This window comes from Nelumbo nucifera, chromosome 4, assembly GCF_055504915.1.
Source record: "Nelumbo nucifera cultivar China Antique chromosome 4, China Antique-T2T, whole genome shotgun sequence".
In the NCBI taxonomy this organism is placed as follows: domain Eukaryota; kingdom Viridiplantae; phylum Streptophyta; class Magnoliopsida; order Proteales; family Nelumbonaceae; genus Nelumbo; species Nelumbo nucifera.
Window position 1 is genome coordinate 47,825,687 of NC_142652.1, and position 27,799 is coordinate 47,853,485.

The 27,799-nt window shown below is 41.2% G+C and overlaps 1 protein-coding gene and 1 pseudogene across 9 annotated transcripts; one reads left to right on the plus strand and one right to left on the minus strand.

Moving 5' to 3' along the window:
* Positions 1-1,580: 1,580 nt before the first annotated feature.
* Positions 1,581-24,793, minus strand: LOC104611800 (pentatricopeptide repeat-containing protein At5g66520 pseudogene; annotated as a pseudogene). Of its 8 annotated transcripts, none has more exons than XR_016085991.1 (4): positions 22,724-24,793; positions 21,508-21,560; positions 20,615-20,754; positions 1,581-2,308 (listed from the first exon to the last, which is right to left on the minus strand). The product of XR_016085991.1 is annotated as a pentatricopeptide repeat-containing protein At5g66520 pseudogene, transcript variant X8 (transcript). The 8 variants fall into 8 exon arrangements; XR_016085988.1 differs by having other exon boundaries at positions 20,615-20,728; positions 22,724-24,791; XR_016085986.1 differs by having other exon boundaries at positions 20,615-20,728; positions 21,508-21,592; positions 22,724-24,791.
* Positions 5,182-5,679, plus strand: LOC148792260 (uncharacterized). The gene has a single exon (XM_088903770.1). It carries the CDS (start codon positions 5,182-5,184, stop codon positions 5,677-5,679), a length of 498 nt encoding a protein of 165 aa, XP_088759896.1.
* Positions 24,794-27,799: the final 3,006 nt, after the last annotated feature.

The window sequence follows — 27,799 nt, forward strand, 5'->3', positions numbered from 1 at the left end:
TCTTGATTTGTACAGGAGATGTTCCCTTCACAATGCCATTTTGAGAGCTTTTCGAATCAAGACTCAGCATGTCTGTTCTACTGCTACGACTGCTATTTCCTTCAAAACCTTCCATAAGTAAGCTCTTATGCCTACCAAGCCTGCTATTTCCTTCAGAGCTGCGAGAAGTCAGAATTGAGGAGTTCAGCTAGGAACAACTCTTCGGGATTGAGATTCAACATAAAATCCATTGAATTTTCGTTTTCTTCTTCAGGGGTGGAGGATGACGGCCCATTGTAGGATTTTGACACCAGCACTTTCTAGGTTGAAAAGTGGCCAACCTTTGAGGCTAGACTACCATGGCATTATTGTCAATAATGTCAATTTTGTTTTGTGGTGGACTAAGAAAAACTTTGGTGCACCTGAATGCCTTGGTCCGAACCACACGTGATTCAAGCTTTGGAATTGGTGGTGACTCAACCGCCCTAATATTCTTGGTTGTCTTCTTCTTCTTCTTAGTATCAATGTAAGTGGTCCTGGTGTGATCTTGCACCTTCTTTCCTAAGTTGGTGTTTCATTAATTCTTGATTTCATTGTTTGTACACCCTGGAAGCCTCCCTGCGATGAGGGACCATCTGCAATGCAGAGATGGAAATAACTATAAATAATATGAACATCACATACACCAATTAAGTCATATGGGAATAAGGATATATATATTAAATTTCCACCTCTCCATAGGCCCTGGATAGCTTGGAACCAGCATTAGATGACAACCCTTTTTAGTTTATTTTTAGTAGTCAGCCCTTTTTTATTTAGTTTTTCACATAGTTTTTAAAGAAAAGATTTGATGATGTCAAGCATGAATATGCAGATAAAGTATGAACTTCCATGCCCTTATGTCAACCATGAATTGGTTCAAAATTCATCTTCAATTCCATGGAATTCAAATTGACCCAAAGTGGAAGGCATGAACATTGGAAATGGCCCCTGGATTCCTTGTGAACATGAACAGTCTTAATTTCATGACATGATCTTGCAAAAATATCTTAGCATATCTTCTTATCATCTTTGAATGAACAAAGATCCTTTCCAAGAATCCATTTTAGGGAACATTTTACCTCTCAACTTGCTCACCAGCTAGTATGAAAAATTAGGGAACTATCGTAGGATTCATGTTTTTTAGGTGTCAAGGCACCTTGGCAACTGTGGTGACTGAAAAAAAAAATCTCCCTGGTCCCTTTCGTTTCAAATTGCAACACATAGGCGCTTTGCATGTATATTAGTGTTCTTAATCCAAGGGTTCTTCCAGCTAACTTGTGAAATTCAGGGCACAATCCTAGGATTCATGCTTTTTTTTATTTTAAAGAATCTATTTCTTAGGTAACAAGGTACTCCCCTATAACCTACCCCCGACGGCACCTTTGCAACTATAGTAACCATGAAAAAAAATCTTAGGAGTGGGTGTTTTTGTGTGCCTTTAGAGATTGAAAGGTAAATCTTAGAAGGAATTAAAAATAGGATAAAACGGTGAGAGTATGTTTTTGTGTGCATCTTTAGAGAGTAAGAGCCAAAGTATGTTCTAATGGAAAGCATCATATACTAAATAAAACACTTAACTAATACTTCAAAAGAGATAATGTTAGAAGCCTTAATAAATTCAGAAAGAAGTGGATGAATTAACATTTAAAATTAATCATCAAATCAGTGCACCAAGTATGAAGAAGAACCTGAAAAAGAACTACACAGTGCTGTGCCAGCCCAATTTCTTTGAAAGGTATTGAAAACCATCCGTTCCAAACAAATTCATCATCTGGCTTCTGTAACGGCATGCAGCTTGGAAAAGGTCGAGTTATATCCCTTGTTTCACAGAAGTAGTGCTTCCCATCAATATCAAGTTCAGACAATTCTTGGATGTTCTTTAGTTCCCCCTTACCCTGGGGTTGAAGAATTTGAAGCGGAAACCTTGATCCATTGGCTCTCAGTCACAGTATATACACATCTCCACCAGGCAAATTTGGTAGTATGCTGGCAGTCAATTTTGTTGCAACTGAAAGTAACCCAAAGCTCCCTAGGGACGAATAACCCAGTACTGATCTAGCATAAATTTTACTCTTACAAAACCACCTTGATCCATTTGTAATGCAATTCAAAGCCTCATCTTCAGAACTGAAAATATCAACTCCTACCTACCCATTGTAACAAAGTAATCGTGTTGTGGGGTCAATATAAATAACCTGGGTGTCACTCCTTGTGGACAAGCTGGCAACAATATATACTTCACCAGTATCAAGTATAACAACAACAACAGAGGTATCCCTCAAACCAACTGCAATAAACACCAAAAACATGCATGATCTGGACAAACATCTAATTGTTAAAGAACAAGTCATATTAATGCAACAAAGAAGAAAGAATAATAACAGAACAATAAAGGTCAAGTATCACTTGCATATATATGCAAACCATGGAGCATACACTTCAAGTTGGATAACAAAATGGAGAATTTTATTAAAGAAAACTGTAGAGATAGTTAGTAGCTTTGAGTGTGTGGTTCCATACCCACACTTAGGTTCTAGTGTGTGTGGTTCCATACCCACACTTAGTTATTTTTTATCCTTTTTTTAAGTTGGGCTGGCTGGCCTTGTTTATCCTAGTTTATGCTTTTGTTTGAGTTTTATTCTAAATAGGATTAGAGTATGAGTAGGATTAGAATAACTCCTATTTTTGTAAGGAGATTAAACTTATGGGGCGGCAGAACCTATCAACCAAACCCCTTTCTTCTCTCTTCTCTTCTCTTCTCTTCTTCTCTTCGAAGCCTAGTTATTCCTTTCTTTTCTTTCTTTTCTGAATTACAGTAGAACAGAAATCTACTTGCTTTTATTCAAGTTGGTATCAGAGCTATTGGCGAGAAAGAGTAGGGTTTTCATGTAAGCCTGATCTGGCCGGCTACATGAAAATCCATTAGATCAAGACTTCTGCAGTAGTTGCCTGGTTCTTGGAGGTTACTGGAGTGCTGAAGACTGCCCAAGAAGGTGAAAGATTCTTGGAGAATTACCCAGTAACCAGGAAGAATCAGAGTTCAGATTCAATCAAGGTTAGGGTTTCAAACCAAAGTGGACAAATAGAATTCTTTTTCTGAGAAAGAGTTCAGGTTCGATCAAGGTCAGGGTTTCAAACCAAAGTGGACGATCAGAGTTCTTTTTTTTTCTGAGAAAGGTACAACCTTTAAGTTAATTCGATCTTAGATAGAAGTTATCAAGAATTATTTTTAGCAGCGGCATAATAAATCTGAGAATACCTTGCTGTTTTCTCCTTGGCATTAAAACCATCGATCTCTTTTGAGGAATCAAGATCTGTTCTTTACTGATATTGATCTAGGGCTCTGATATTTTGACTGAAGTTACAGTTTTGAGAAGAAACTGTCGACTGAAATTAAGTTCTATGCACCTATTCTTTGCTGAGATCAATTTCTGGATTGTTTTTTTCTGTTTTTCTTAGTGTTTCAGCAGAAAATTAGTCTCCTTTAGTCTTCTTCTTGGAGTTTTGTGACCTATTTGTGATCTACATAGTATGGAAAAAGTTGGAAATGAGGTGAAAACACAAGGGGAAGGTTTTTTTGGGACTGGTAACATGACTGAAAATTCGTTCCAGATTACCACTGTTAGGTTTGATGGAACAAATTACTTGGAGTGGGCCCAATCAGCAATGATGGCCATTGGAGGTAAGGTAAATTAAGGTATGTGACTGGAGACAAAGAAACCAGCCGAGGAGGATACATCTCATCCAATATGGGTTCAAGAGAACTACTTGGTGATGACTTGGCTATGCAACTCTATACAGCCCCATATCAGTCGAAACTACCTTTGGGCAAAAACAGCCAAGGAGATTTGGGACAGCATGAAGGAGACTTATTCTCAACCCCTTAATGTGGCTAGAGCTTATGAACTGAAGTGTGAAGTAAACAACCACAAACAATGGGAGAAGTCGATCTCAGTATATTTTGCTACTCTGAAATCTCTTTGGCATGAAATTGATCACTTGGAAACTATTGAACGGGAAAGCTAGAGAGATGCAGCAACATGTAGATGTTGAGTGGTCTGGTTTGTTTTTATTTAGTTAGGAAGTTGTTGGGCCTTGGGCCCATTAGTTTATGTTTTTTTAAGTTGTGATTGTTCAGCTTTTAGTAGCCGCCCTACTAAGGGCATCCTTGTAATCTCATCTTTAAGTTAAATGTTGGAAAGTAGAAGATTGACTCTCTGATTGATTCTCCATAATTTTAGGTCCATCAGTTTAAGAAACTTAATTTCCTAGAATCATGGGATATCCTAGAATCAAGGGATATTAATTGGAGAATCCCACTGATATAGAAATTAGTTTTTTAGGAAAAGTTAGTTTCCTATTTTATCACCCTGTAAATTAGCTCTGTAATTCTATATAAAGTTGTGTATATGCTCCTTCCAAAATAATACAATCAATTCATTTTTTCTCTCAAATTTTCACATGGTATCAGAGCTGGTCACGACTTAATCCACACAGTATCTCTTTGGTCATCTCTGCTGCTGGTTCAAGAACTCTCTAACAGTATTTGGGAGGTTCTTGAGTGTCTTTGATTCTTCTTCGAGATCGGCTACAGATCTGAACTCTACATTTTTGCTTCTTCTGGACTGCTGCGCCATCGGATTCATCCTTTTTTTCTTGGATCTCTTTGTAGAGACATCAGATCAGTCTGAAATCTTAGATCTGGTGTTTCCCAGAGCAGATTTACTGAATCCCTTTGGTTTGGTTTGGATCAGTTTTGATTTTGAGTGGTTTCGATCCACTCTTCAGTTTGGTGGAGCATTACAGTTACATTTTTTTTACATTGGCTGAAAGATTCTTTAGGCCTTCATCGCCAACCCTTACTAAGTTTTTCAGATCTTCATTGTCTCTTTCTCTCTTTCTTGAAGCCCACCCAATATGTCAGAAACCAATGTATCAAATACCACTGCACAATTGGAAGAAGTTTCCTCACATCAAGCATCTGGCGACCTGTAAAACATTCAGGCAGCATATAGGTTGAACGGGAAAAATTATTTGAAGTGGTCTCAGTTTGTTCGAACATATTTAAAGGGAAAAGGAAAGCTTAGCCATCTCTTAGGGACGGGACCGAAGGAAGGAGATCCAAGATTTGATGCATGGGACGAAGCTGACTCCATGATCATGTCATGGTTATGGAATTCAATGAACCCTGAAATCAGCGACACGTGTATGTTTTTATCCACGGCTAAAGAGATCTGGAATGTTGTCCGACAAACATATTCAAAAGCACGTGATGCAGCACAAGTGTACGAAATCAAAGTCAAAACTGGAGCAACTAAACAAGGCAGCAAGACAGTTACTGAGTATGCAAATTTACTGCAGAACCTGTGGCAAGAACTCGATCATTATCAGTGCATTGAGACTAAATGTGCAGCGGATGCAGCAATCCTAAAGAGTTTTATCGAAAAAGATCGCGTTTATGACTTTCTTGCAGGACTCAACGCAGAATTTGATCAAGTTAGGGTCCAGATTCTCGGCAAAGAAGAGGTACCATCTCTAAATGAGACTATTTCTCTGATTCGTGTTGAAGAAAGCCATAGGGGGGTTATGCTTGAACCCCAAGTACTAGAAGGTTCAGCCATGACTACAAGGATGGAACAACCGAAAATACTGGAATGAATGAAGACAGATTTGTCCTCTGCGCGGGACAACAAGGAGTCTCTTTGGTGTACCTATTGCAAGAAACCAAGGCACATCAAAGAGAAGTGTTGGAAGCTGAATGGTAAACCATCAAATAGGGAATGGGGCTACAGAGGAGGACAACAGAAGAGTCGAAGTCAAGCTAACTTCACCACAAATCAGCCGAGCCAAGAAAAGCCTCCAGACAAGACCGAGTTCAATAAGGAGGAGATCGAAAAGTTAAGGGGGCTTCTGGGATCGTTGGAGAAACCTAGTGGTACAGGCTCTCTTGCAATCTCAGGTAAGTTTTCTATTCCTCACGGACTAAATGTCTCAGATGAACCTATTAGGGATTTATGGGTTATTGACTCAGGAGCCACAAATCACATGACTCACTCCTCACTACATTTAGCACTTATACCCCCTGCCCAAGCAATCGAAAAATAGCCATTGCAGACGGTTTCCCTTACTACCGTAGCTGGCCTTGGGGATATCCATATTAATCCATCACTTACACTAAAAAGTGTCCTTCATGTTCCAAAATTGTCCACTAACCTGATATCCATCCAAAAACTCACCCATGACATGAACTGTAATGTGCTTTTCTATCATTCTTACTGTATATTTCAGGACCAGGATTCGGGGAAGAGGATTGGACTTGCTAAGGAGAAGAATGGACTCTACTATCTTGAAGAATCATGCAAATCAAATATTGTCCAGGATAAGTTATCTCTGTCATTCCTTTCATCATCCAACAAAGACACCATTTGGCTTCATCACTTTAGACTAGGACATCCATCTTTTGGAATTCTGAAAACTATGTTTCCCTCCTTGTTTAAAGGATTGAGTGTTGAATATTTTCATTGTGATGTGTGTGAATTTGCAAAACACAAGTGTATGCCCTTTCCAATCAGTAACAAGAGAAGTTCGGTCCCATTCTTTTTGATCCATAGTGATATATGGGGACCCTCCACAGTTCCAAATGTGTCTGGCTCACGATGGTTCGTCTCTTTTATTGATGATTGCACTAGGGTCTCTTGGATCTTTCTTCTTAAATCTAAATCAGATGTAAGTAGCGTACTCCCAAATTTCCATAACATGATCCAAAATCAGTTTGGGATCAAAATCAAAAGATTTAGATCGGATAATGCACGGGATTATTTCAACCAAACTTTATCCCCATATTTTCAAAGAGAAGGGATTATCCATGAATCCTCCTGCATTAATACTCCACAACAAAACGGAGTAGCAGAAAGGAAGAATGGTCATGTACTAGCTGCAACCCGAGCCTTACTTTTCCACCAGCATGTTCCAAAAACCTATTGGGGGGAAGCTGTGCTTACAGCCGCATACATTATAAATCGATTACCTTCGAGGGTGTTGGGATTTAAAACACCAATGGAAACACTTTCTCAATTTTATCCCGATCTACGTACAACAAATAATCTCACCCCAAGAATCTTTGGATGCATTGCTTTTGTCCATGTTCATACCCATAATAGAGGGAAGTTAGATCCAAGAGCCGTCAAGTGTATTTTTGTGGGTTATTCGTCCACCCAAAAGGGTTATAAGTGTTACCACCCACCTACTAAAAAATTCTTTGTCTCTATTGATGTCACTTTTGAAGAAAAAACACCATATTTCACTCAACCTTATCTTCAGGGGGAGTCCTTGTCATTCATTGAAGATAAGGACAGAGATTTGTTCCCGCTTGGTCTACCTACAGTTTCTCAACACCCAAACTCAGCATCTATACCAGTTCAATCCGTATCTACACCTATCGAACCACCTCAAACCAAACCAACTTCTTCACCCATTCATACCAGACCCATGACAGAGAATGATGAACTTTGTGACTCTATGAGATTGCAGGTATATTCAAGAAGAAGAAACCAGGATCCTAATCTTGTGCAGGTTCAAGATTCAACTCCTAATCCTGAGAATGAGGTAAATACAGTTCCAGAAATTTCTTCTGAATTAGCATCTGACCAAGATCTTCCTATTGCCCTTAGGAAAGGCACAAGAGAATGCACTAAACATCCCTTATATCCCTTAGCAAATTTTGTGTCCTTTAAAAAATTCTCCCCATCACATAGGAGTTTCCTAGTTAGTCTAAACACCATTCATATTCCTAATACTTTATTTGAGGCATTATCTGATGAGAAATGGAAAGATGCTATGAGAGAAGAGATGCAGGCTCTAGATAAGAATCAAACATGGGAAATTGTTGACCTACCACCAGGAAAGAAACCCGTGGGCTGCAAGTGGGTTTTCACAGTAAAGTATAAGTCAGACGGCTCTCTAGAAAGATACAAGGCAAGACTCGTGGCAAAAGGATATACACAAACCTATGGTGTTGACTATCAGGAGACATTCGCTCCAGTAGCTAAGATGAATACGGTAAGAATTTTGTTGTCACTAGCAGCTAACTTCGACTGGTACTTGGAGCAATTTGATGTAAAGAATGTTTTTCTTCACGGTAATTTAGAGGAGGAGATATACATGGATATTCCTCCGGGCTTCAAAGGAAATCTAAAGGAAATAAAGTTTGCAGGTTGAAGAAAGCACTATATGGACTCAAGCAATCACCTAGGGCGTGGTTTGGAAGATTTACTAAAGTTATGCTTGCCATCGGATACAAACAAAGTCAGGGAGATCATACACTCTTTATAAAGCATTCGGATGCAGGGGGAGTCACGGCTCTTTTGATATATGTCAATGACATAATTGTGACAAGAAATGATGAAAAGGAGAAGGAAGCCTTGAGAAGATGCCTAGTTAGAGAATTCGAAATAAAAGAACTTGGGAGATTGAAGTATTTTCTAGGGATTGAAGTAGCTCATTCCAGAGAAGGCATCTTTATCTCACAACAGAAATATGTAACAGATCTTTTAAGAGAAACAGGAAAGTTAGCATGCAAACCATCCTCTACACCGATTGAGCCAAATCACAAATTGGGAGAAGCAAATGAATATCCAGCCGTGAATAGGGAAATGTACCAAAGATTAGTAGGAAAACTTATATATCTTGCCCACACAAGGCCAGACATAGCATATGTCGTGAGCGTGGCTAGCCAGTTTATGCACAACCCGAAAGAGGTTCACCTACAGGCGGTCTATAGGATACTACATTACCTAAAGGCTAATCCTGGCAAAGGAATCTTGTTTAAAAGAAACACTGGATTAACCCTAGAGGTATACACCAATGCAGATTATGCAGGCTCTCCCATGGATAGGCGGTCCACTACAGGTTACTGTACGTTCCTTGGAGGAAATCTTGTGACATGGAGGAGTAAGAAACAGAATGTGGTAGCTAGATCAAGTGCGGAGGCAAAATTCAGGGCAATGGCTCAGGGAGTATGTGAATTACTATGGCTCAAGATAATTTTGGGAGACCTAAAGATCAGATGGGAAGGTCCAATGAGATTATTCTGTGACAACAAGTCAGCTATTAACATTGCTCACAATCCCGTCCAACATGACAGGACAAAGCACATTGAGATAGATAGGCATTTCATAAAGGAAAAGCTGGATAGCGGATTAATTTGCACTCCATACGTCTCAACGAATGGTCAACTGGCAGATGCGCTGACAAAAGGGCTTTGCAGTGTGGCATTCCAAGGACTTATCTCCAAGCTGGGAATGAAAGATGCATATTCACCAGCTTGAGGGGGAGTGTTGGAAAGTAGAAGATTGACTCTCTGATTGATTCTCCATAATTTTAGGTCCATCAGTTTAGGAAACTTAATTTCCAAGAATCATGGGATATCCTAGAATCATGGGATATTAATTGGAGAATCCCACTGATATAGAAATTAGTTTTTTAGGAAAAGTTAGTTTCCTATTTTATCACCCTGTAAATTAGCTCTGTAATTCTATATAAAGTTGTGTATATGCTCCTTCCAGGATAATACAATCAATTCATTTTTTCTCTCAAATTTTCACATTAAATATAAATATAATGAGAGGTAGGCAGATAGGGTTTATTTTCACAATCCTGGTTGACCTCCTACTCTTTTCTTCTTCTCCTTCCTTCTCTACTGCTGAAATCTTCATCTTCCCCCTCTTTCCTTTCACAAGAAACTTGACTGAATTAGCAAATAGTGATTTCTACTTGGTATCAGAGCAGGTCGAAGATTCTTGAAGTTGTTCTCTCATGCAGCCCTAGATCGGCCGACTGCATGGTGATTTAAGAGGCTGATCAAAGTTCTCAGGTAAGCCCAGTTTTTGGATTTTTTTTACGGTTATGTATGCCCTGTAGCTGGTCTATGGATAAATAAGATGACTTTTGGTTGGGTAATCAGCATTCTTTAGACCATCTCTAACTTTAATTGCTTATTGTGGTCTTCATCAATGAGTTAGTGGATAGCCATTTCAATAAGGTATTCCTTTGAATTGATCTAATCAATTATACCCTTATGTATCACCTTTCCATGCTGTTCAAGGTCATAACCCATCTAGGGGTCCATTGAACAAGTAGTTCATGCTGGTTATATTATCTATGCTTCTGAGAGAAATTGTTGTACTCACTAAATTTAGTCATATAAGTAACCCCTTTCTTCTATTGATTTCTACCTTTGCAGCATCAAACAACACTAGAACTTGGGATATTCTTAGTATGCCTACTTGGACTGGTGGAAATCTAAGGACCAAGCTCAAAGATCATTAGTGTGATGAAATCCTGACATGAGCACATGAGCTACTTGTGTAAAGATTAGACAGGCTGGTTCATCTGCCACATATCCAGAATCTGTCAATGGCAAGAGGACTGTTGGGATGCAGCCCAATGAGGTGGATAATTCTGGACCCCAATATCTTTAACCACCAACTCTTGTTGTGGTTAACCTACTTGTTAACGAGGAAGCTCGGGTGTAATGTGGAGGAAATCTGAAGATGTCATTGAAAGACTTTATGCAGAGGAATTAAATTTTGTTGATAAGTTAAATTGAAAATTGGTCGTTACCCATCTTCAGTTTGCAGATGACACAATATTCTTTTGTGAAGGTGGTAATGAGGCATGAGTGGTAAACCTAAAATTGCTATTAGATCACTTTGTGGGGGTGACAGATTTTAGGATAAATTGGTCTAAAACAGGCATTGTAGGGGTCAATCTGGAGGAACGAAAACTACATAGATTCGCAGAGATTTTGAGGTGTGAGATTAGAACTTGGCCAATGAGCTACTTGGAGTTACCTTTAGGAGGCAATCCTAGGTCGGAAGATTTCTGGGAGACAATCATTGAAAGATTTGCTAGGAAGCTACTAGCTCTGTGGAAGAAGAGTTACATCTCTCTTGGTGGAAGGATAACCTTGATTAGAGCCACTCTGGCAAACCTCCTTATTTACTTCCTTTCCACCTTTAGAATACCCTGCAGAGAAGTACATGAGAGATTTCCTTTGGGACCTAGGAGAGGAGAGGAAGGTTCACTTGATTAATTGGGATCAAATCAGAAAGCCCAAGGACCAAGGGGGTTTGGGAATAGAGAACATCTCACTCAGGAACTCAGCTTTGTTAGAAAAATGGCTGTGGAGATTCCCTTTTGAGAGAGACAGGCTGTGGCACAAAGTCATTGAGAGTATTCAGGGGGTGAATGGAAATGGTTGGGATGCAAAAGTTGCCCCCCCCATACTTCTTCAACTTCTCCTTGGAAAGCAATTTATGAAATTTACCCAACGTTCCTTAATTCCATTCGACTTGATGTGAGCCAGGGTAATAAAATTCGTTTCTGGGAAGACCTTTGGGTGGGAGATAAGCCACTTAAGGACCTTTTTCCTGACCTCTACACTTTGTCAAATTTCAAAGGGAAAACAGTAAGATATTTGGGAAATCCTAGTCCAAATGGGGTTAAATGGAATCTGGGTTTCAGAAGGGGCCTTAGGGAAAACAAATGTGATTCTTTAATTCAATTGATGAACCTAATAGGACAAGTTCATTTGGACCCATCCTTGGAAGACTCTAGAATATGGAAAGGCTCCTCAGATGGCCTCTTCTCTTGCTCGTCCTTCTTTAGTGTTCTTGCTTCACCTAATATCCCAAAGGGGGATTTCCCTGTGAAAGAAATCTGGAGTAAGCCTATTCCCGCAAAAATTCAAGCTTTCTCCTCACATGTGCTCCCTTTGTATGGAAAGTGGTGAGACCCTGGCACACCTATTATTATCCTTCTCCTTTGTGCATAACATTTGGGAATTTTTTTGTACTCTCTTCGGTTGTAGGTGGGTTTCCCCTCAAGATGTGGCAAGACTCTTCAACCAGGATTTTTTGAGTCAACCAAAGAAAAGAGAGAAGATTATGTGGAAAGCTACAAAGGTAGCTATCTGCTGGGTGATTTGGGAAGAAAGGAACAACAGAATATTTTTGGACAGGAGTAGAACAATGGAGGAGGTAATCAACACCATCAAAGTTAAAGTAGCCCACTGGTAAGATTTATGCATATCTTTCAAGATTTCTCAGTCATAGACATTATAAGATCTTGGACGGAAGTATCACAATCATCAAGAGTGAAAGAGAAAGTAAGGATGGAATGGAAACCTCCAGATGGTAATAGGTTTAAACTGAATTTTGATGGAAGCTCGTTAGGAAATCCGGGACTGTCAGATATCGGGAGAGTAATCAGAAATTCTGAAAGGAGAATATTAGCTTTGTTCTCTAGACCGGTTGGTACAGGCAACTCTCTAAAAGCTGAGTTAATGGCATTGCTACAAGGACTGAAGATAGCTAAGCAACTTGGAATGAGGCATATTGAGGTTGAAGGGGACTCCAAAGTGATCATTTCTTGGGCTAAAAACAATAGAAGTATTCCGTGGACCTTCAAACAAGTGATAAGGGAAGTGGAAAAGTAGCAAGGGAGGTAGAGGCTAAATTCAAATGGATTGGGAGTGCAAATAGGCTAGCTGATTATCTTGCTAAACAAGGGGCTTTAAGGCAACAATTGTTTTGGGCTGCAATGTAAAGTGGGACAAAGATTTGTAAAAGTATGGGAGATTTAATCCCATACACAAAGCTGTAAAACCCTATTTTAACCTAATTTCAAATAAAATTCTCTTTTGCTGATAAAAAGTTAAATTGAAAACATTTCAACACTGGCTTACTGCTACAGAGATGACCATTTTGAATGGTTTCATATGTCTGATGAGGAATGGCAACAGTGGACCAATTATAGAATTGCCATTAGGAGAGGGATTATGAGAAATTTGATTTACTCTTGCATGGTTTCTTTTCCCCTTCTCACATTAGATATTTTAAAGCATTGTTTCCAATATCTTGTCTCCCAACTTTTCATTTTGACTAGCTAGTATTGCTGATTTTTTGATGAATAATAATAAGTTTATTGATTCAAAAGCAACTTTAGAGTGAGTTCATACATCATCCCAACGAGAGGCACGAGCTGCAGCCCCTCCTTGAGTCTTACAAGTAAACTAGGAAAGAAAAACAATAATCACAACTGAGCCCAAAATAATTCTTCCCTATTTACCCCTTGCTTAGCTAACACATCTGACAAAGTATTTGCTGATCTCCCCACCCACTGTACAGTGACCAACATATTCCTTGTCAACCAACTAAATTTCTTCATTTCATTCTTGTATCGCCACATAGCCTCTTCAGAATTTTTTAACCAACCCACCACCACTTTGGAATCCCCCTCGATTATTAGGTGTTGTACCCCCAGCTGGTTTGCAAATTGCACCCCTTGTACAGCAGCTAAGAATTCTGCCCTGATGGAGTTCCCAATTCCCAAGGGACCTGAGTAGAGCAACAAAATCTCTCCCTTCTCATTTCTCAAAGCACCCCCCACTCCGGATAATCCTGGATTACCCATGCTGCTTCCATCAAAGTTCAACTTTATTGAGCCTTCGGGTGGAGGAGACCAGCTTGTAATTGATTTGTCCTTTAAAGATGAGCACCTTGCTACTGCTGACCAATTTCTCCAAAGGTCATTAAAGGAGAATTGATGGAAGATTTCCAAGGTTTTCAGCCAATGTATTGCCTTGTTTAACACACAGTCTTTCAAATCTTGGTTGTTCCTTTCCTTGTCTTGAAAAATTCTGAGATTCCTTTCTTCCCAAAGAATCCAAGTCAAAGCAGCACGAGCACATCTCCACATAATTCTCCCTATTTTTGTAGGCCAATAAAAGGTAGAATGGTTGAAGAGCATGTGAACTTCTGCTGGTAGACTCCAACTACCCCCAAACAACGAAAGTAGCCAAGCCCAAAGGTCTGCAGAAAAGGGACAAGATACTAGTAGATGGTAACAATCCTCACCGTGAACTCTACAGAGGATACACCAATTAGGAGAAATACAGAGAAAAGGTCTTCTCTTTTGTAGGTTGTCTAAAGTGTTTACTTTCCCATGGAATACTTCCCAACAAAAAGCCATAATTTTTGGGGGGACTAGCCTACATCAAATTTCTTTAGACGGAAAGGGTTGGTGAGAAGAAAGTTGAGAGATGGACTTGAAGAAAGAAGCACAAGAGAAGGTTCCAATGGGTCTAGGAGTCCAAACTCTCTTATTTGGCTTGGAGGGATCCAAACAAACCTGATTAAGACAACCAACCAAAATAGAAAGAGACTCAATTTCAGCATCCCTAAGTCCTCTACGAAACCCAAAATCCCAAATAGGATCTAAGGTTGTTCCCAAAGGTGAAACAAATTTTGAGACCACCTCTTTTTTGTACAAAGAAATAGAAAAAAGCGAAGGGAACAAGTCCTTTAACGGTGAGTCTCCTACCCAAATATCCTCCCAAAAAAGAACAGAGTTGCCAGAACAAACTTCATACCTGATAAAATTGAGGAATTGAGGAAGGGTGTTGTGAATAGCCTTCCACGGTGCTGCTAGGTTAGCTTGCCTCGATACACCAGCATCCCATCCGTTCTCTGACCTCCCATGAATGCTTCCCACCACCTCATGCCACAATCTCTCTCTTTCCAAAGCCCATCTCCACAACCATTTCCCTAACAGAGCTTGATTCTTTCTAATTACCCTCCCAATTCCCCTCTTCTTTACTTCTGCACACAATTTCCCAAATAACCAAGTGATCCTTTTTTTCTTGTCCCGGCTCCCATAAGAAGTCTCTCATCAACTTCTCCAGTTTCCTGGCTTCCCTAACTGGTATCCTAAAGACAGACAAATAATAGGTAGGTAAGTTAGCCAAGGTAGCTCTTATTAGGGTAATTCTCCCTCCTAAAGAGATATAGTTCCTCTTCCATGAAGCTAATCTCTTCTCAAACTTTTCTATCACTGGGGTCCAAAATCTACTCTCCCTAGGATTTGCCCCTAAAGGAAGCCCTAAATATGACATAGGCCAAGCAGAGGTGGAACACTCAAGACACTCCGCAATAGCCTCGACCTCCCCTACCTCCAAATTTATACCTGCTATGCAGCTCTTTTCCAGATTTATTCTCAAATTAGAGACACTTTCAAATCCTTTTATTATCTCCTTTAGGTTTGCTACCTTTTCACTAATACCTCCTTCACAAAAAATCATTAGGTCATCTGCAAACTGAAGGTGGGTGACGAGGACTTGGTGTCTCCCTATTCTCCAACCCTTAGTAATGATCCTACTAATCACATCAGCTACTAAGGTAAAAAGGAAGGGTGAAAGTGGATCCCCTTGCCTGACACCCCTGCAAGCTGGAAAAAAGTCTCTCACCGTACCATTTACCAGAATAGAGTAGTGGCAAGTACTGATACACCCAAAGATCCAACTACACCACTTGTCCCCAAGTCCACAGTTTTGCATAACCTCCAATAGAAACTTTCAGTCCACCAAATCATAGGCCTTTTCAAGATCCAATTTACAAATGAATCCTCTCTTACTAGACCTTTTCATTTCCTCCACACACTCATTCGCAATTAAGATCTGATCTATTATTTGTCGCCCTTGAATGAAAGCCCCCTGGGTTTCACTAATGATGGTAGGGAGGACTGTTTTGATTCTCAATGAGAGCACTTTAGCCAGAATTTTATAGATGCTTGTCACCAGACTAATAGGCCTATAATCTTTTGGGTGGTTGGCATCATTCTTCTTAGGTATCAAGGCCAAAAAGGTGGCATTAATTCCAGGGCTTATAGTGTGATTGTCTGCAAATTCCTTAAAGACTTCAGCTAGATCCTCTTTCAACACCTCCCAACAATCTTGATAAAAACCCATTGTAAAGCCATCTGGACCCGGAGCCTTGGATCTATCCATTATAAAGACAGCTTTCTTAATCTCTTCTTCCTCGAAATCCCTTTCCAACGACCTTGCCACTCCTTCATCAATTCTTGGCCAATCCACCCTTTCCATGACTGTCCTCTCTCTCAAAGGCCTTCTATAAATCGATTTGAAGTGGTCCACAAATTTTCTGGCTATGTCATCCTGGTTGGTAAACACCTCCTCTCCTATCTCTAGCTTGATCACAAAATTCTTTCTTCGTCTCCCATTTGCCAAATCATGGAAGAATCTAGTGTTCCCATCGCCTTCCTTAATCCACTTGTGTCTAGATTTTTGTCTCCAACTGATTTCTTCCCTCAATAACACCTCTTCTAAATCCTTTTTTAATTGTCTCCTTAACACTCTATCCTCCTCGGTCAGCCCATTGTGAGATTCCTTTACATCCAAGTTCTCTATTCGAGAGATTAGGCCCAATTTTTGCTCCTCAATTCTACCAAACTGATCTCTATTCCACTCTTTTATTTTGGCTCTCAACCTTTTTAATTTCTTGTGGAACTTGATCCCCTTCCATCTTACCCCTCTCTCCTCCTCACCCCACCACTCCACTTTTTTCACAAAATCTGGATGGGTAAGCCACATATTTTCAAATCTAAAAGGTTTGGGTCCTATAGGAAAAGACTCAGTACCTATTTGGATAGGACAGTGATCGGAGGTGACCCTGGGTAACGCCCTAGCAACCAGGTTTTCCAAACTATTCTCCCAGGCAAGGTTAAAAAGGAATCTATCCAACTTCGAGCACAAAGGGGTTTCCTGAAGGTTGGACCAAGTGTAACTGGCTTGCAGCAGAGGTATTTCCTTCAGATCACAATCCTCAATAAAACCATTAAATTTCCTCATGCTTGTTGAGATTACCTGTTGGGGATTACTGGTTTCATCAGAGAATCTAATGACGTTAAAATCCCCGCCCAGACACCAAGGACCATCCCATAGCCCCTTGATTGCATATAGTTCCTCCCACATCTCATTTCTCTCTCTATAGGAATTAGGGCCATAAACATTGGTTAAAACCCATACACACCCATTCTCTACATTCTTGCACTTAATGGAAACTGAGAATCTGCCTATCAATTCTTCCACCACATCCTCCTTCCAGTGTTACAATCCCCCCCGAGGCTCCCCAAGAAGGAGCCGAGCTCCAACCTAAACCTCTAGACCTCCAAAAACTCCTCACCCATCTCCCATCTAATTCCATCAATTTGGATTCTTGTAACAGCATAATATCAGGTTTTTCCCTTCGGAGTAGGTCTTTGATCACCCTTCTCTTCCTTGCACTCCCTAACCCTCTTACATTCCAGCTAATAATTTTCATCGAGACAAAGTAGCAAAAGAACCCAATAAGAGGCCATATTCTCCTTATTTTAGGCCCTTCCTCCTATCCCCTCTACCACTGAATTCTAAATCCCCCTCAATGTCTAAAATTAGCCTTTCCACTTCAGATCTTTTTTTCTTATTTGTTCCTTCCCCCCCCCCCCCCCATCCTAATACAGCAATCATCCTCTTTCTTTTCTCCATCCTTTCCAGCCAATGTCTAAGGAAGAATTTTACCCTGCTCACACTTATTTTGGCTACAACATCTTTCTCCAAGTCCTTCCTTTTTATTTTGTTCCTCCATCATTGTACAGATCAACTCCCAAATTCTGTCCGCCTCCCCCTTACTACTTCCTTCCAACACCCTCTCTCCTCCTTCCACTATCACCCTCTTTCTTACATCAAAACCTCCAGGATGGGAAGCTGGGATATCTGTTACAGGCAGAGCAAACAAGTCAGTACCTAAAACAGAATTGACACCCATACCTGATAGAACGGGGGTAGGACTAGAATCACTGGAAATGACTTGCTGACAGGCGGCAACTGGTTTTAAAGCCTTTCCCCTTTTTGGACAAGGTTGTGAAGTAGACATGGTGAAAGAATCACTTCCTGACGACCTACCCACTTGGAAGACCTTTCTCTGTGTTTCCGACACTGGAATACCCGCATCCATCCTCACAGCCGATTCTTGTCCCTCTCTACCAACATCCTGTAGTTCATTAGACTCAGGGTCAGCTCCCTTGACGAAGGGAGGAGGAGTTTTCACAGCTTTAGAACCATTTTCTTCACCATTTCTAGCCTTCTCGCCACCTGCCTCTTCAGTCTCTTCCTCTAGAAACAACAGCTCTGTATGCAAACTTTCTGTTTCAAAAAAATCATTGTTGCTTTTTAGAGACAGACTTCCCAGACTTAGCGTTTCGTCTCTATCAGAATCGTCGTTGCTGTTTTGTTCACTCGACCAGTCTTCAATCCCTGTTCTGTTCTCATCACTAGGCTTGAGGTATCTCGGGTTGCGCCTATCTGGTGAGAGACGGTTCGCCAGGTTGGATGGGACCCACTGTAGAGAGCCTCGCGACTATGAATCTGGAGATTTTTTTGCGCCTGAACTGTTCGAACGAGAGGAGGGATTCGGGGTAGAAGAAGATAGACGCTTAATTTCGTCTATCAGCTCGTCCCTCCTCCCAGTCACGTGCTTACTTAAAGTACCCCCCGGCCCATCTATCTTGTAATGGGCCTTGGGCTGAAGCCTATGGGAGCCCACCTTTACAGCCTTTATTTGAGACGCCTTCTCCGGCCCTTCATCAAGTGGATCCACTCGATCAGGCCCTTCATTTCGTCCCACGTGACCACTTAAAAGGTCACGCCTCCCTGATTTAATGGTCGAACCAGCAACCTTCCCTGTCTGAGGTTGCTTGTTCAGCCCTCTCCCTTTCGAAACTAGTAATTTTTGTTTGTTTCCCCTGACACCACCTGCGCAAATGATCTGCCATTTGTCATAATTTTTTCTTGCTTTCTCCAGGTTTGACCTTCCAACTGCCCCATAACTTTTTGGCTTCCCAGAATTTGTTGGCCCTTTTTAGTGAAACATCCCTTCCCATTTGAATTAACCACTCTCACAAGTCCACGTAGTGCTTCTTCTTCCTCCTCCCCTCCAACCATACGAGCCTCCTTCCACAGCACTGCTTCAATGGAGGAAGCTAACCATACAGAGACAAATCTCCCCTCTGTTCGTACCTCTTCCTTTCGTGGAATGTCTTCTGGCTTCACACCACTTAGCAGGATTGCTACTGAGTAAAGATCTCCCCAGAAAACACCTTTCAAGATTCCTCCACACAACACAGCTATAGATTCTGCTATTTCTTGTTTCCATAGATGGAATGGCAAGCCTATTACACACACCACCACACCATCTTTGAAGACTATGAATGATCCGAACTCAGCCTGAACATTGATAGCTGATATTTCCAAATCATTCTTTAATGGATCTAGGATGGCTTTACAATTATCGAAGGGGGTTACTATGAAGACACTCTTCAGCTTCAACCTGGTTGCCAGTAAGTCGGCTACCCTCCTCCAATCATTAACCTTTTCCTTGGCTTGTATCACAAGCTTACTATCCCACTCCTCTCTCTCTAGACCTCCCACCATTCTGCAATGGCCTTTTGTTTTTGCCATGACCACTGGCCCTTGTTCTACCCTGCTGTTGCTGAGATATACCTTCTCCTCCCTTATGGAGGCTTTTTTCTCATTTGCTACTCTTTGAGCTAAGAATTCTTTGAGCAACCAGTCAACTTCCCCCCAACCTTGGTTCTGTTTTCCTGCTGGTAGACACACCAGTTGCCTTTGTCCCTTACCAAAGAATTCAGCCAAAGCTATGAAGAACCCCTTTCTATTCCTCTTACATTCAACAACATATCTTCTCCCTTCTAATGTACTAAAATCCTGTCAGTTTATCTGCTTACCTTTTGAACAGGCTCCAGCTATGAACTCTCTTAGCCACTCGATCACTTCTAATCCTTCCAGCAGTATTGTACCCTTTTTCGCTTCCCTTACCTTCAGGCTTACCTTCCCCTTAATTCTCATCTCTTCGAACAGGAGATTTTTTGCTTCTATCTTCAAGGATCTCCTCCACTGACCTGCCTGCACGAACTCCATCCCCTCCATTTTCCCTTCCTTTTGCTAACTAATGTTCTTTACAAAGAAAATGCATTTCACTTACTCTATACCATCCGAGTCTTCAATCATACTTAGTTTCGTTCCTTAGTGTTGTCTGTTCTTCACTCTTGCTCAAGTACTACAGAAGGCCCTCAGACCTGGACCTCCTTGAATTCCATGAAGTCAAAGTCGAATAGGTAGCTAGTATTGCTGATTAATGCACAACATAGTATATATATAATCTAAAGTTGAACAAACTACCCAAAAAGGGTGTAACAATCTACCAAACATTGTTTCAACATAGCATGTGTGTGTATCATCCAAAGGGTGCTGTAACCTACCAAACTTTAGCTTCAGCCATTAAGGAGTAATCATGTTTTCAGATTAGAAGAATAGTTACAAACTACAGTAATCTTTTAACTTTTTCCTATGCAATAAATTTAAATTAGTTTACCAGACAATCCAGTACTGGTCCAATAACTAGAGGTCCAGCAGCCAGTCAATTATTTTACAAAATCTAAAGGCTATGTTTGGTTTGATAGAAAACAAGAGAGAAACAGAAAGTTGAGGAAAAATCCTTTCACACTCCTCAATAGTCTACCCTCAACTTTCTGCTTCTCTTTTATTTTCTACCAAATCAAACACATTCTTAGCATATTCCAACTTAAAAGATCATGAAATTTTCCACAACCTCATTCATCAAAAGCATGACAGTTAAAAGAATCCACCACTGAAAAGCTAATTTCTGTAAGTATAAATCACCTCTTGCTGCTTATAGAAACCTCACAGCTGCTCTATCATCTTCTCTTCCTCATTATCCTCAATGGATGGTTCTAGCCCCGCAAAGACAACATCCTTACTGTATCTGATATGCGTCTGCAAGTCATTTGTGTACTATGTTTCTGTCAACAATAAGAAGGAAGTACCAAATAGCACCTCCAAAATCAAAACATTGCCCCTTCAAAGGTTGAGAATTTTTTTAATGTATAAATACCAACACAGATCTAGGTTCAACTTTTCAAAACTACATTGCAAAGACCTCCCATGTGAGTAACAAATCTTGTCATATGTTGTTTCAAGATCATGTAGGAGTTCTGGCAACTTCATTTCAGATTTCTGAAAATGTGATGTGCTTCTGAGCTGTTCTTCACCCATTTTAAGTGAATCACTAGAAAGAGAGCACTCATTTTTTTTTTTTTGATCAATAACACTTTCATTAAATCATCAGTAGAAAATTTACACGAGGAAGATAAACACACTTATCTTCCAAGAGCCACAAAAAGCCTCATAAAAGGAAAAAAAAAAAGAAGAACAAGAGAAAAGAAGAAAAGAAGACACTAAAGTTACAGCTTAGCCCAAAACTGTGAATCCCTTTCTGCCCCTTGTTTAGCTAAACCGTCAACTAGGGAATTAGCCGATCTTTTAACCCAACATGTCTTAACTTCCATCTCCTTTATTGTCATTCCTCTTTGCAAACTTGCAAATGGGTTTAAATCTTCCCTCCTGGTTGCACGAGGAAGAGGAACAACCTGAACTGGATACACTTGCTTCCCAAATCCCAAATCCCATCATAATTACTCAACTAGTCATGGAAAGTAGAAAAGTGAGAGAAAGAGAGAGGGAGAGAGAGAGAGAGAGAGAGAGAGAGGGGTTACCTATTGATGCCGGTGTCCTGGGATGTAGTCCCGTGGTAAGAGGTCGATGTTGACTGTGAGAGACAGAGAGTGCATGAGAGAGAGACTGAAAGAGTGTGGGGGGAAGAGAATGAGAAAAGGAAAAAATATATATATATATATATATATATGCTTAGCATGAGATAAATAACCAAGTTAAAAAAACAATTTCAAAATTGAACTGATGAAGATAACCAAAGACTCGTGTTAAGTTCTTTATTTTATTTTTGAACCAAAACAATCCATGAAACAAATCTTCATTAAATTAAATTAATAGAAACAGAGGGAAAATTTTGAACCCATGGAAAGGAGCAAAACGAAAGGAAAAAGATGATAACCCAAGGAAAGGAGCAATGATTTGTTTAAGTTGGTCCACCCCATGTATTGGTGGGAAAATTTAGGTTTTTTGAAATGAATTTGGGTCCAAGCTAAGGTTCATATTTAGGTTGATCCTTAACCTAACCCAACCCATCTAATTTACACCATATTTTATTAGAGAGAGCCAAAAGGTATGAAGAGACATTTAAGAGGAAAATAAAGATTTAATGGGGATGGGATGTTACAAACATTGATTATTAAGGTTAAGGAGGGAGGGAGGGAGGGAGAGAGAGATTTAACAATGGTCTTATAAGAGAGTAAATATGGATTTTATGAGAGACAATAAAAACCCATGAGGTTTTTAATGATTTAATTTAAAAATAAATGTGCATATGTGTGAGAAAGGAGAGGAGGAAGAGGTACATGTGAGCTATGTGGTGAGAGGACCCTCAAAACATTTGATTCCCTTATCACCCCTACCCTCTTCCCTCCATTTCTATCCAAATATTTGATTCCCTTCTCATAACAACATTAAGCTCCATACAGACCTAGAGAAACTTGGACTGGTTCCCAAATCCCACTAAGAGTCATCCCCGTTGACACTTAGTGGTTGGAAATGGGTGTGTGCTTAATAAGAAAAAATATAAATAAGCAACACAACGTGATTCAATCATAAAGAACAAATTCAATCAAGAGGGGATGTGCATACAAGTGTACAATGAGAACAGATTATTAAATTAGAAAAGTCTGCTCAAAGCTAATTGCCCATTTGATTGATCAACAAAACTATCAAGTTTCTAATATCAGAAGTAATTGTGAATCATTTTTGGATAACATAATCAGGAAAAATAAGGTAAATTTAAAATATCTCAATTCTCACCAGAATGTGGTAACTTGGAAATCATTTGAGCAGGATTAGAGCAAGTAATGGTGTTTTTTTTCCTTCTGTATTAATGCAGACAGTTGATTTACAAGACCAAGTCAGAAATATCAACCCCTTGCAGTCCGGTTCAACATTACATATTGTGGGTATTATTTGGAATAATCACCCAAATCAAAGCTTAATCAAGATCAATTTATATGCTGCACTACAAATGAATTTGTTCAATGGCGATTTCATCATCATCATCATCATCAAACCCAAAAGACTTTAATTGTTTATTGATTCCAAGCAACAACAACATGATATCCTCCATAACAAAATGAGACTTGTCTCCTGCAATGAATTCATGAACTACACCGTCCACCTCAATCAAGCTACACCCCGGCACTTTTCTCACATTCTTCTCCTCCATACCCTTCCTTACCATTTCTACAACTTCCCACTGATTAGCTGAAGCATAAATGTTAGACAAGAGAACATGAACCCCACCATGATCAAGGCTCCGATCCATCAGGCTCCCCACTGTTTCTTTACCTAATTCAACATTGCCATGTACTCTACAAGCGTTAAGCAATGCACCCAACACATATGAATCAGGCTCCATGGGCATCTCTGTTACAACTTTCTTTGCCTCCTCGAGCATCCCTGCTCTCCCCAATAGATCCACCAAGCACCCATAGTGCTCAACGCCTGGATTAATTGCATAAACCTCGGTCATGCTATTGAAAAATCTCAACCCTTCTTCTACCAATCCCATTCGACTGCAAGCACTTAAGACACATATAAATGTAACCTCATTTGGCTTAACTCCTTCCTTTTGCATCTCAACAAATAACTCAATGGCACTTGCACTCTGGCCATGGTTTGATAGGCCTGATATCATAGAAGTAAAGGTGTAAACATCTCTCTCAGGCATCTCATTAAAGACTTGACGAGCCGTATCTATACACCCACATTTAGAATACATATCTACGAGAGCTGTACCCAGTATTCTATCCAATTCCATCTTGTTTCTATCCACATAAGCGTGAATCCATCTTCCTTGATCCAAGGCCCCAAGAAAAGCACAAGCAGAGAGTGCACCAACAATCCCAGCATGATTAGGTTGGAACCCAGCATGTTGCATTTCGTTAAAAAGCTCCAGAGATTCTCTGAACTTACCAACTTGAGCATAACCCGTGATCATAGCACTCCAAGAAACAGCATTTCTCTCGGGCATTTTCTCAAACAACTGCCGAGCAATTTCGAGTTGTCCAGATTTGCAATAACCACTAATTACGGCGGTCCATGAAATAACATCAGGGTTCAAACTCCTATCGAACAATTTTCGAGCGTTAGCAATGCAGTCACAATTGGCATATAAATGGATTAAACCGTTCTGAACAAAATCATAACACTCCCACCCAAGTCTAACAACTTGGGAATGAAATTTCAGCCCAAGCCAAATACTAGAAAGGTCCACTGAAGCTTTGAGGAGAAAGGAGAAAGTGTAGTTGTTCGGTAAGAGGCCACTCTGTAGCATTTGTTTGTAGAGTAAAATGGCTTTCGCGGGTTCCTTTCTCTCAGCGAAAGCTCTAATCATGGTGTTCCAAATGAAAGTCGTGCGGTGGGGAAGATGGCGAAAGAGAAGGTAGGCGTGATTGAGATCGCCAAGGTCGGAGATCGCGCAGAAAGCTATGATCTTGCCGGCGGCATAAGGGTCACAAATAGTTCCGGAGACGATAAGATGGGATTGAATTTGTCTGATTTCTCTCATGGTTAGACATAGTTCTAGGAGGGAGAGAGCTCTGTTGCTTGATTTCACATATTTGATGAGAGGCAACATCTGCGGTGGAGGCAAAAGATCGATCACAAATACAAGAGCATTTTTCAAACCCTGCCAAATTCCACTTACCTCCCCTGATTTTCGGATAACTTCTACTTACCTGCGCCATGTTTTCAGACAAACATTTTCACTTTCTCTAAGACAGCCCTACAAAGACGAGGAGATGAGACTCCATACAACATGTCTCAGCTAAGATACTGTCTGCATTACCAAAAAAAAAGGTTTTTATATTTCAGTCCACCTCAGAAATCTTAACCCCATCCTACAAGTGGGATCAATAGGGGATCACTAGTAAACAAGAGGACTGTAAAAACTAGGCGGTATACAAGGGATTGCAGTCTACTTATCCCCAAAAAAAAAGACTAGCATATTGCTCACACCGAAAAACACCTAGTCTGTTGGCACCAATGTTTTAAAAATTATTTTGATGAGGGGTGATTTGGCCCGACCTAATAAGTAAAGAATAGGTGGATGTGGCATGTCAATCAGACAACAAATCAGCATGTAGTGCCACGTCAGAATATCGTGGGACCTCAGGTGCTCAGTCACTTTGAAGTCGGAGCACCTCTGTACCCACGTTAGACCTGTTCATGGGTCGGGTGGCCCGACGGGCCGGCCGGCCCCCAGACGGGCTTGAACATGGTTATAGGCCCACGGGCTTAAACTCGGGCCAAAAAGCCTAGCCCGCAATAAATTTGAGCCGGGCTCGGGTTTTGTCAAAATAGCCCGGCCCGACCTAAACCTAGACCTAAAAAACCATAATCGAATAGCCCCATCTTTTTATTATCTCTTTGCCTCTTTCCCTCTTCTTTTTCCAGCCGAACCCTAACCCTTCTTCTCCAACCTCCACATCCTCCACACTCCATAGTGAGGTGGCGAACGTTCACCGGTGCAATAACTCTGGCAGCAACGGTGAGTTTTCTCTCTCTCTCTCTCTCAATCTCTCTCTCTCTCTCTGCGAAATTTATTAGGTCAAGCTTCGGGCTTTTTATTAGGCCCGAGCTCAGGCCCAAGTTATAGGCCCGTAGGTCGGGCCGAGCTCGGGCCCAAGTTATAAGCCCGTAGGTCGAGCCGAGCTCGGGCTCGGGCCTAGCATATTTTCATTAATGGAGACTAAAAGCTCGGCCCGACCCATGAACAGGTCTAACCCACGTACGCTGAGATGCCACGTAGCCGAACCTAGAAGCTCGTATGTTGTCTCCGAACTTCTCGGGATCACGCCACGTAAATGTAGGCCTTATCCTCGCCCCGCTCGAATCGAAGGGAAAATGTAAGCCTCATTAACTATTACATTATCCTCATTCCGAAGTGGAACGGATCCCTACATCATGGGCCAAAGATTCTATGAGTGTTTCGCGAGACCCACGGCAACCCAGCTATATAAGGGCATCAACCCCCAAGACTCAGGTACGCACGACTACTTGCTCACTAACCTACTTGCATTCAAACTTTTAGCTCGCAACCAGAGTACAATACTGACTTAAGCATCGAAGCGACCTCGCCGGGTTAGCCACCCCGGGTTCTTTGGTCCTTTGTCTTGAGCTTGGTCCAACTCGCCATGCAACTAGTGTTCAGGTAATCTTCCAACTAGGAGCTTCTAGATCGCGCACCATCAAATGGTGTTGTCAGTGGGAACCAATCAAAATGTCAACCTTACATCTCATCCATCACCTTATTCTTTCTCAATGGCATCTTCAAGCAACACCAGCAAGGGCATCGACATGAGCGTCACTGGGGGGCAGGACCACCCAGCATCACTCCCTCAAGGCCCTTTAATGACTATCAGGCAGTTTACCATCACCCTCATTGCCTCAAGGGTCCCCACTGTGTCGATTGAGCAAACGAGTCAGCAGATAAACATCCTGCTACCCCAGGCAAACACCACTTTCTCGGAACCCTCGGTGATTCCTCCTGGGGTAGGACATCACCAATTCGATGATCTAGTTCAAAGTGTCAGAACCATGTAGATTCAGATGCAACAGATGCATCAGTTCCAATAATTTCAGCAATACTATTTATGTCAGCAATACCAGCAACAGTTTCCACCATTGTAGCCAAACCAGAAACTAGGTCAGTACCAAAATCAGAACCAGAACCAGTAGCCTCATCAGAGTGTTCGCTGATCTCCCATCAGGGTGAGAGAAACTCACAGGTTCCGGTCCCTCCTAGGGACCAGACCCCACCTCGGGGTAGAACCGACAGCCAACACACCCCCTAGTTTCTCAAAGGAAGAACCTAAAAGATAGGCCCGAGGTCAGCCAGCATGAAAGAAACAGTCAGCAACAACACTCACGGCCTGAGAATCGCGAGTCATGGCTTGATGATCGCTAGCTTGGGGCCCGAGGTGCGGGCTCGAGATGAGACACCTCGGCACCCTGCAACAGCCAGCACTGGTCTCACGACCAAGAAGAAGCAGGAGGAAATAACCCATATCTACCTCGCAACAGTGTTCAGGAGAGAGAGCGGACCAGAATCAAAGTACCTAATAACATAGAAGTCAATAGCACCAATGTGGAGCTAGCAAAGAAGCAGCAATGACAATGTTGTAAGACTCGTCGGTCTTCCACCAGGAACAACCCGCCAGCAAGGAGCAAATGCCTGCTAGAATGAAGCAAGGAAAGGGAGGAAGTGAGCTCGGTAGCTGCACATCCGGCTCTTGCCTTGTTGAGTTGGCCCTCCCCCTGTCACCCAAGCTAATAGCAACCCCGATGCCGAAGGATTTCAAGGTACCCCCATTGAAAAAGTATGACGGAAGTTTTGACCCCAACCACCATGTAGACGCGTTCCAATCTCAGATGCATCTTGCCGAAGCAGATGAAGTGTGCATGTGCGTGGCTTTCTCCACCACTTTCAAAGGAATAGCTCGAACTTGGTATAGGAATATGCGCCAGGCTCAATCAAAAGTTGGGCACAGTTCGTGAATATGCTAACGACCCACTTCATCACTAGTAAGAAGTGTCCGAAGTCACAAGAAAGCCTTCTAAACGTGGTGCAGAGGGAAAACAAATCAATTTGTTTCCATACAATCCTCGACATGGGGCAAATAAACATCAGGGGTCCAAGAAAAGAGGCAGATAAACAATAGTCAATATGGGGCTCCTCGTCCCCAATAGTAACTCTGGTAGGTTGGTCAGTCTCCATACAATCCTCAACAATAGCGTCTCCTCTGTTGTCTCTTCATTGAGGAGGTCGTCATCACTCTCCTCCTCGGAATCCAAATCCTTAGCAGCCTCCCCGCCCATCTCCTT

Bases quoted from the DNA above. Each gene is read 5' to 3' on its own strand.
- LOC148792260 (XM_088903770.1), top strand. From the start codon at position 5,182: ATGTCATGGTTATGGAATTCAATGAACCCTGAAATCAGCGACACGTGT.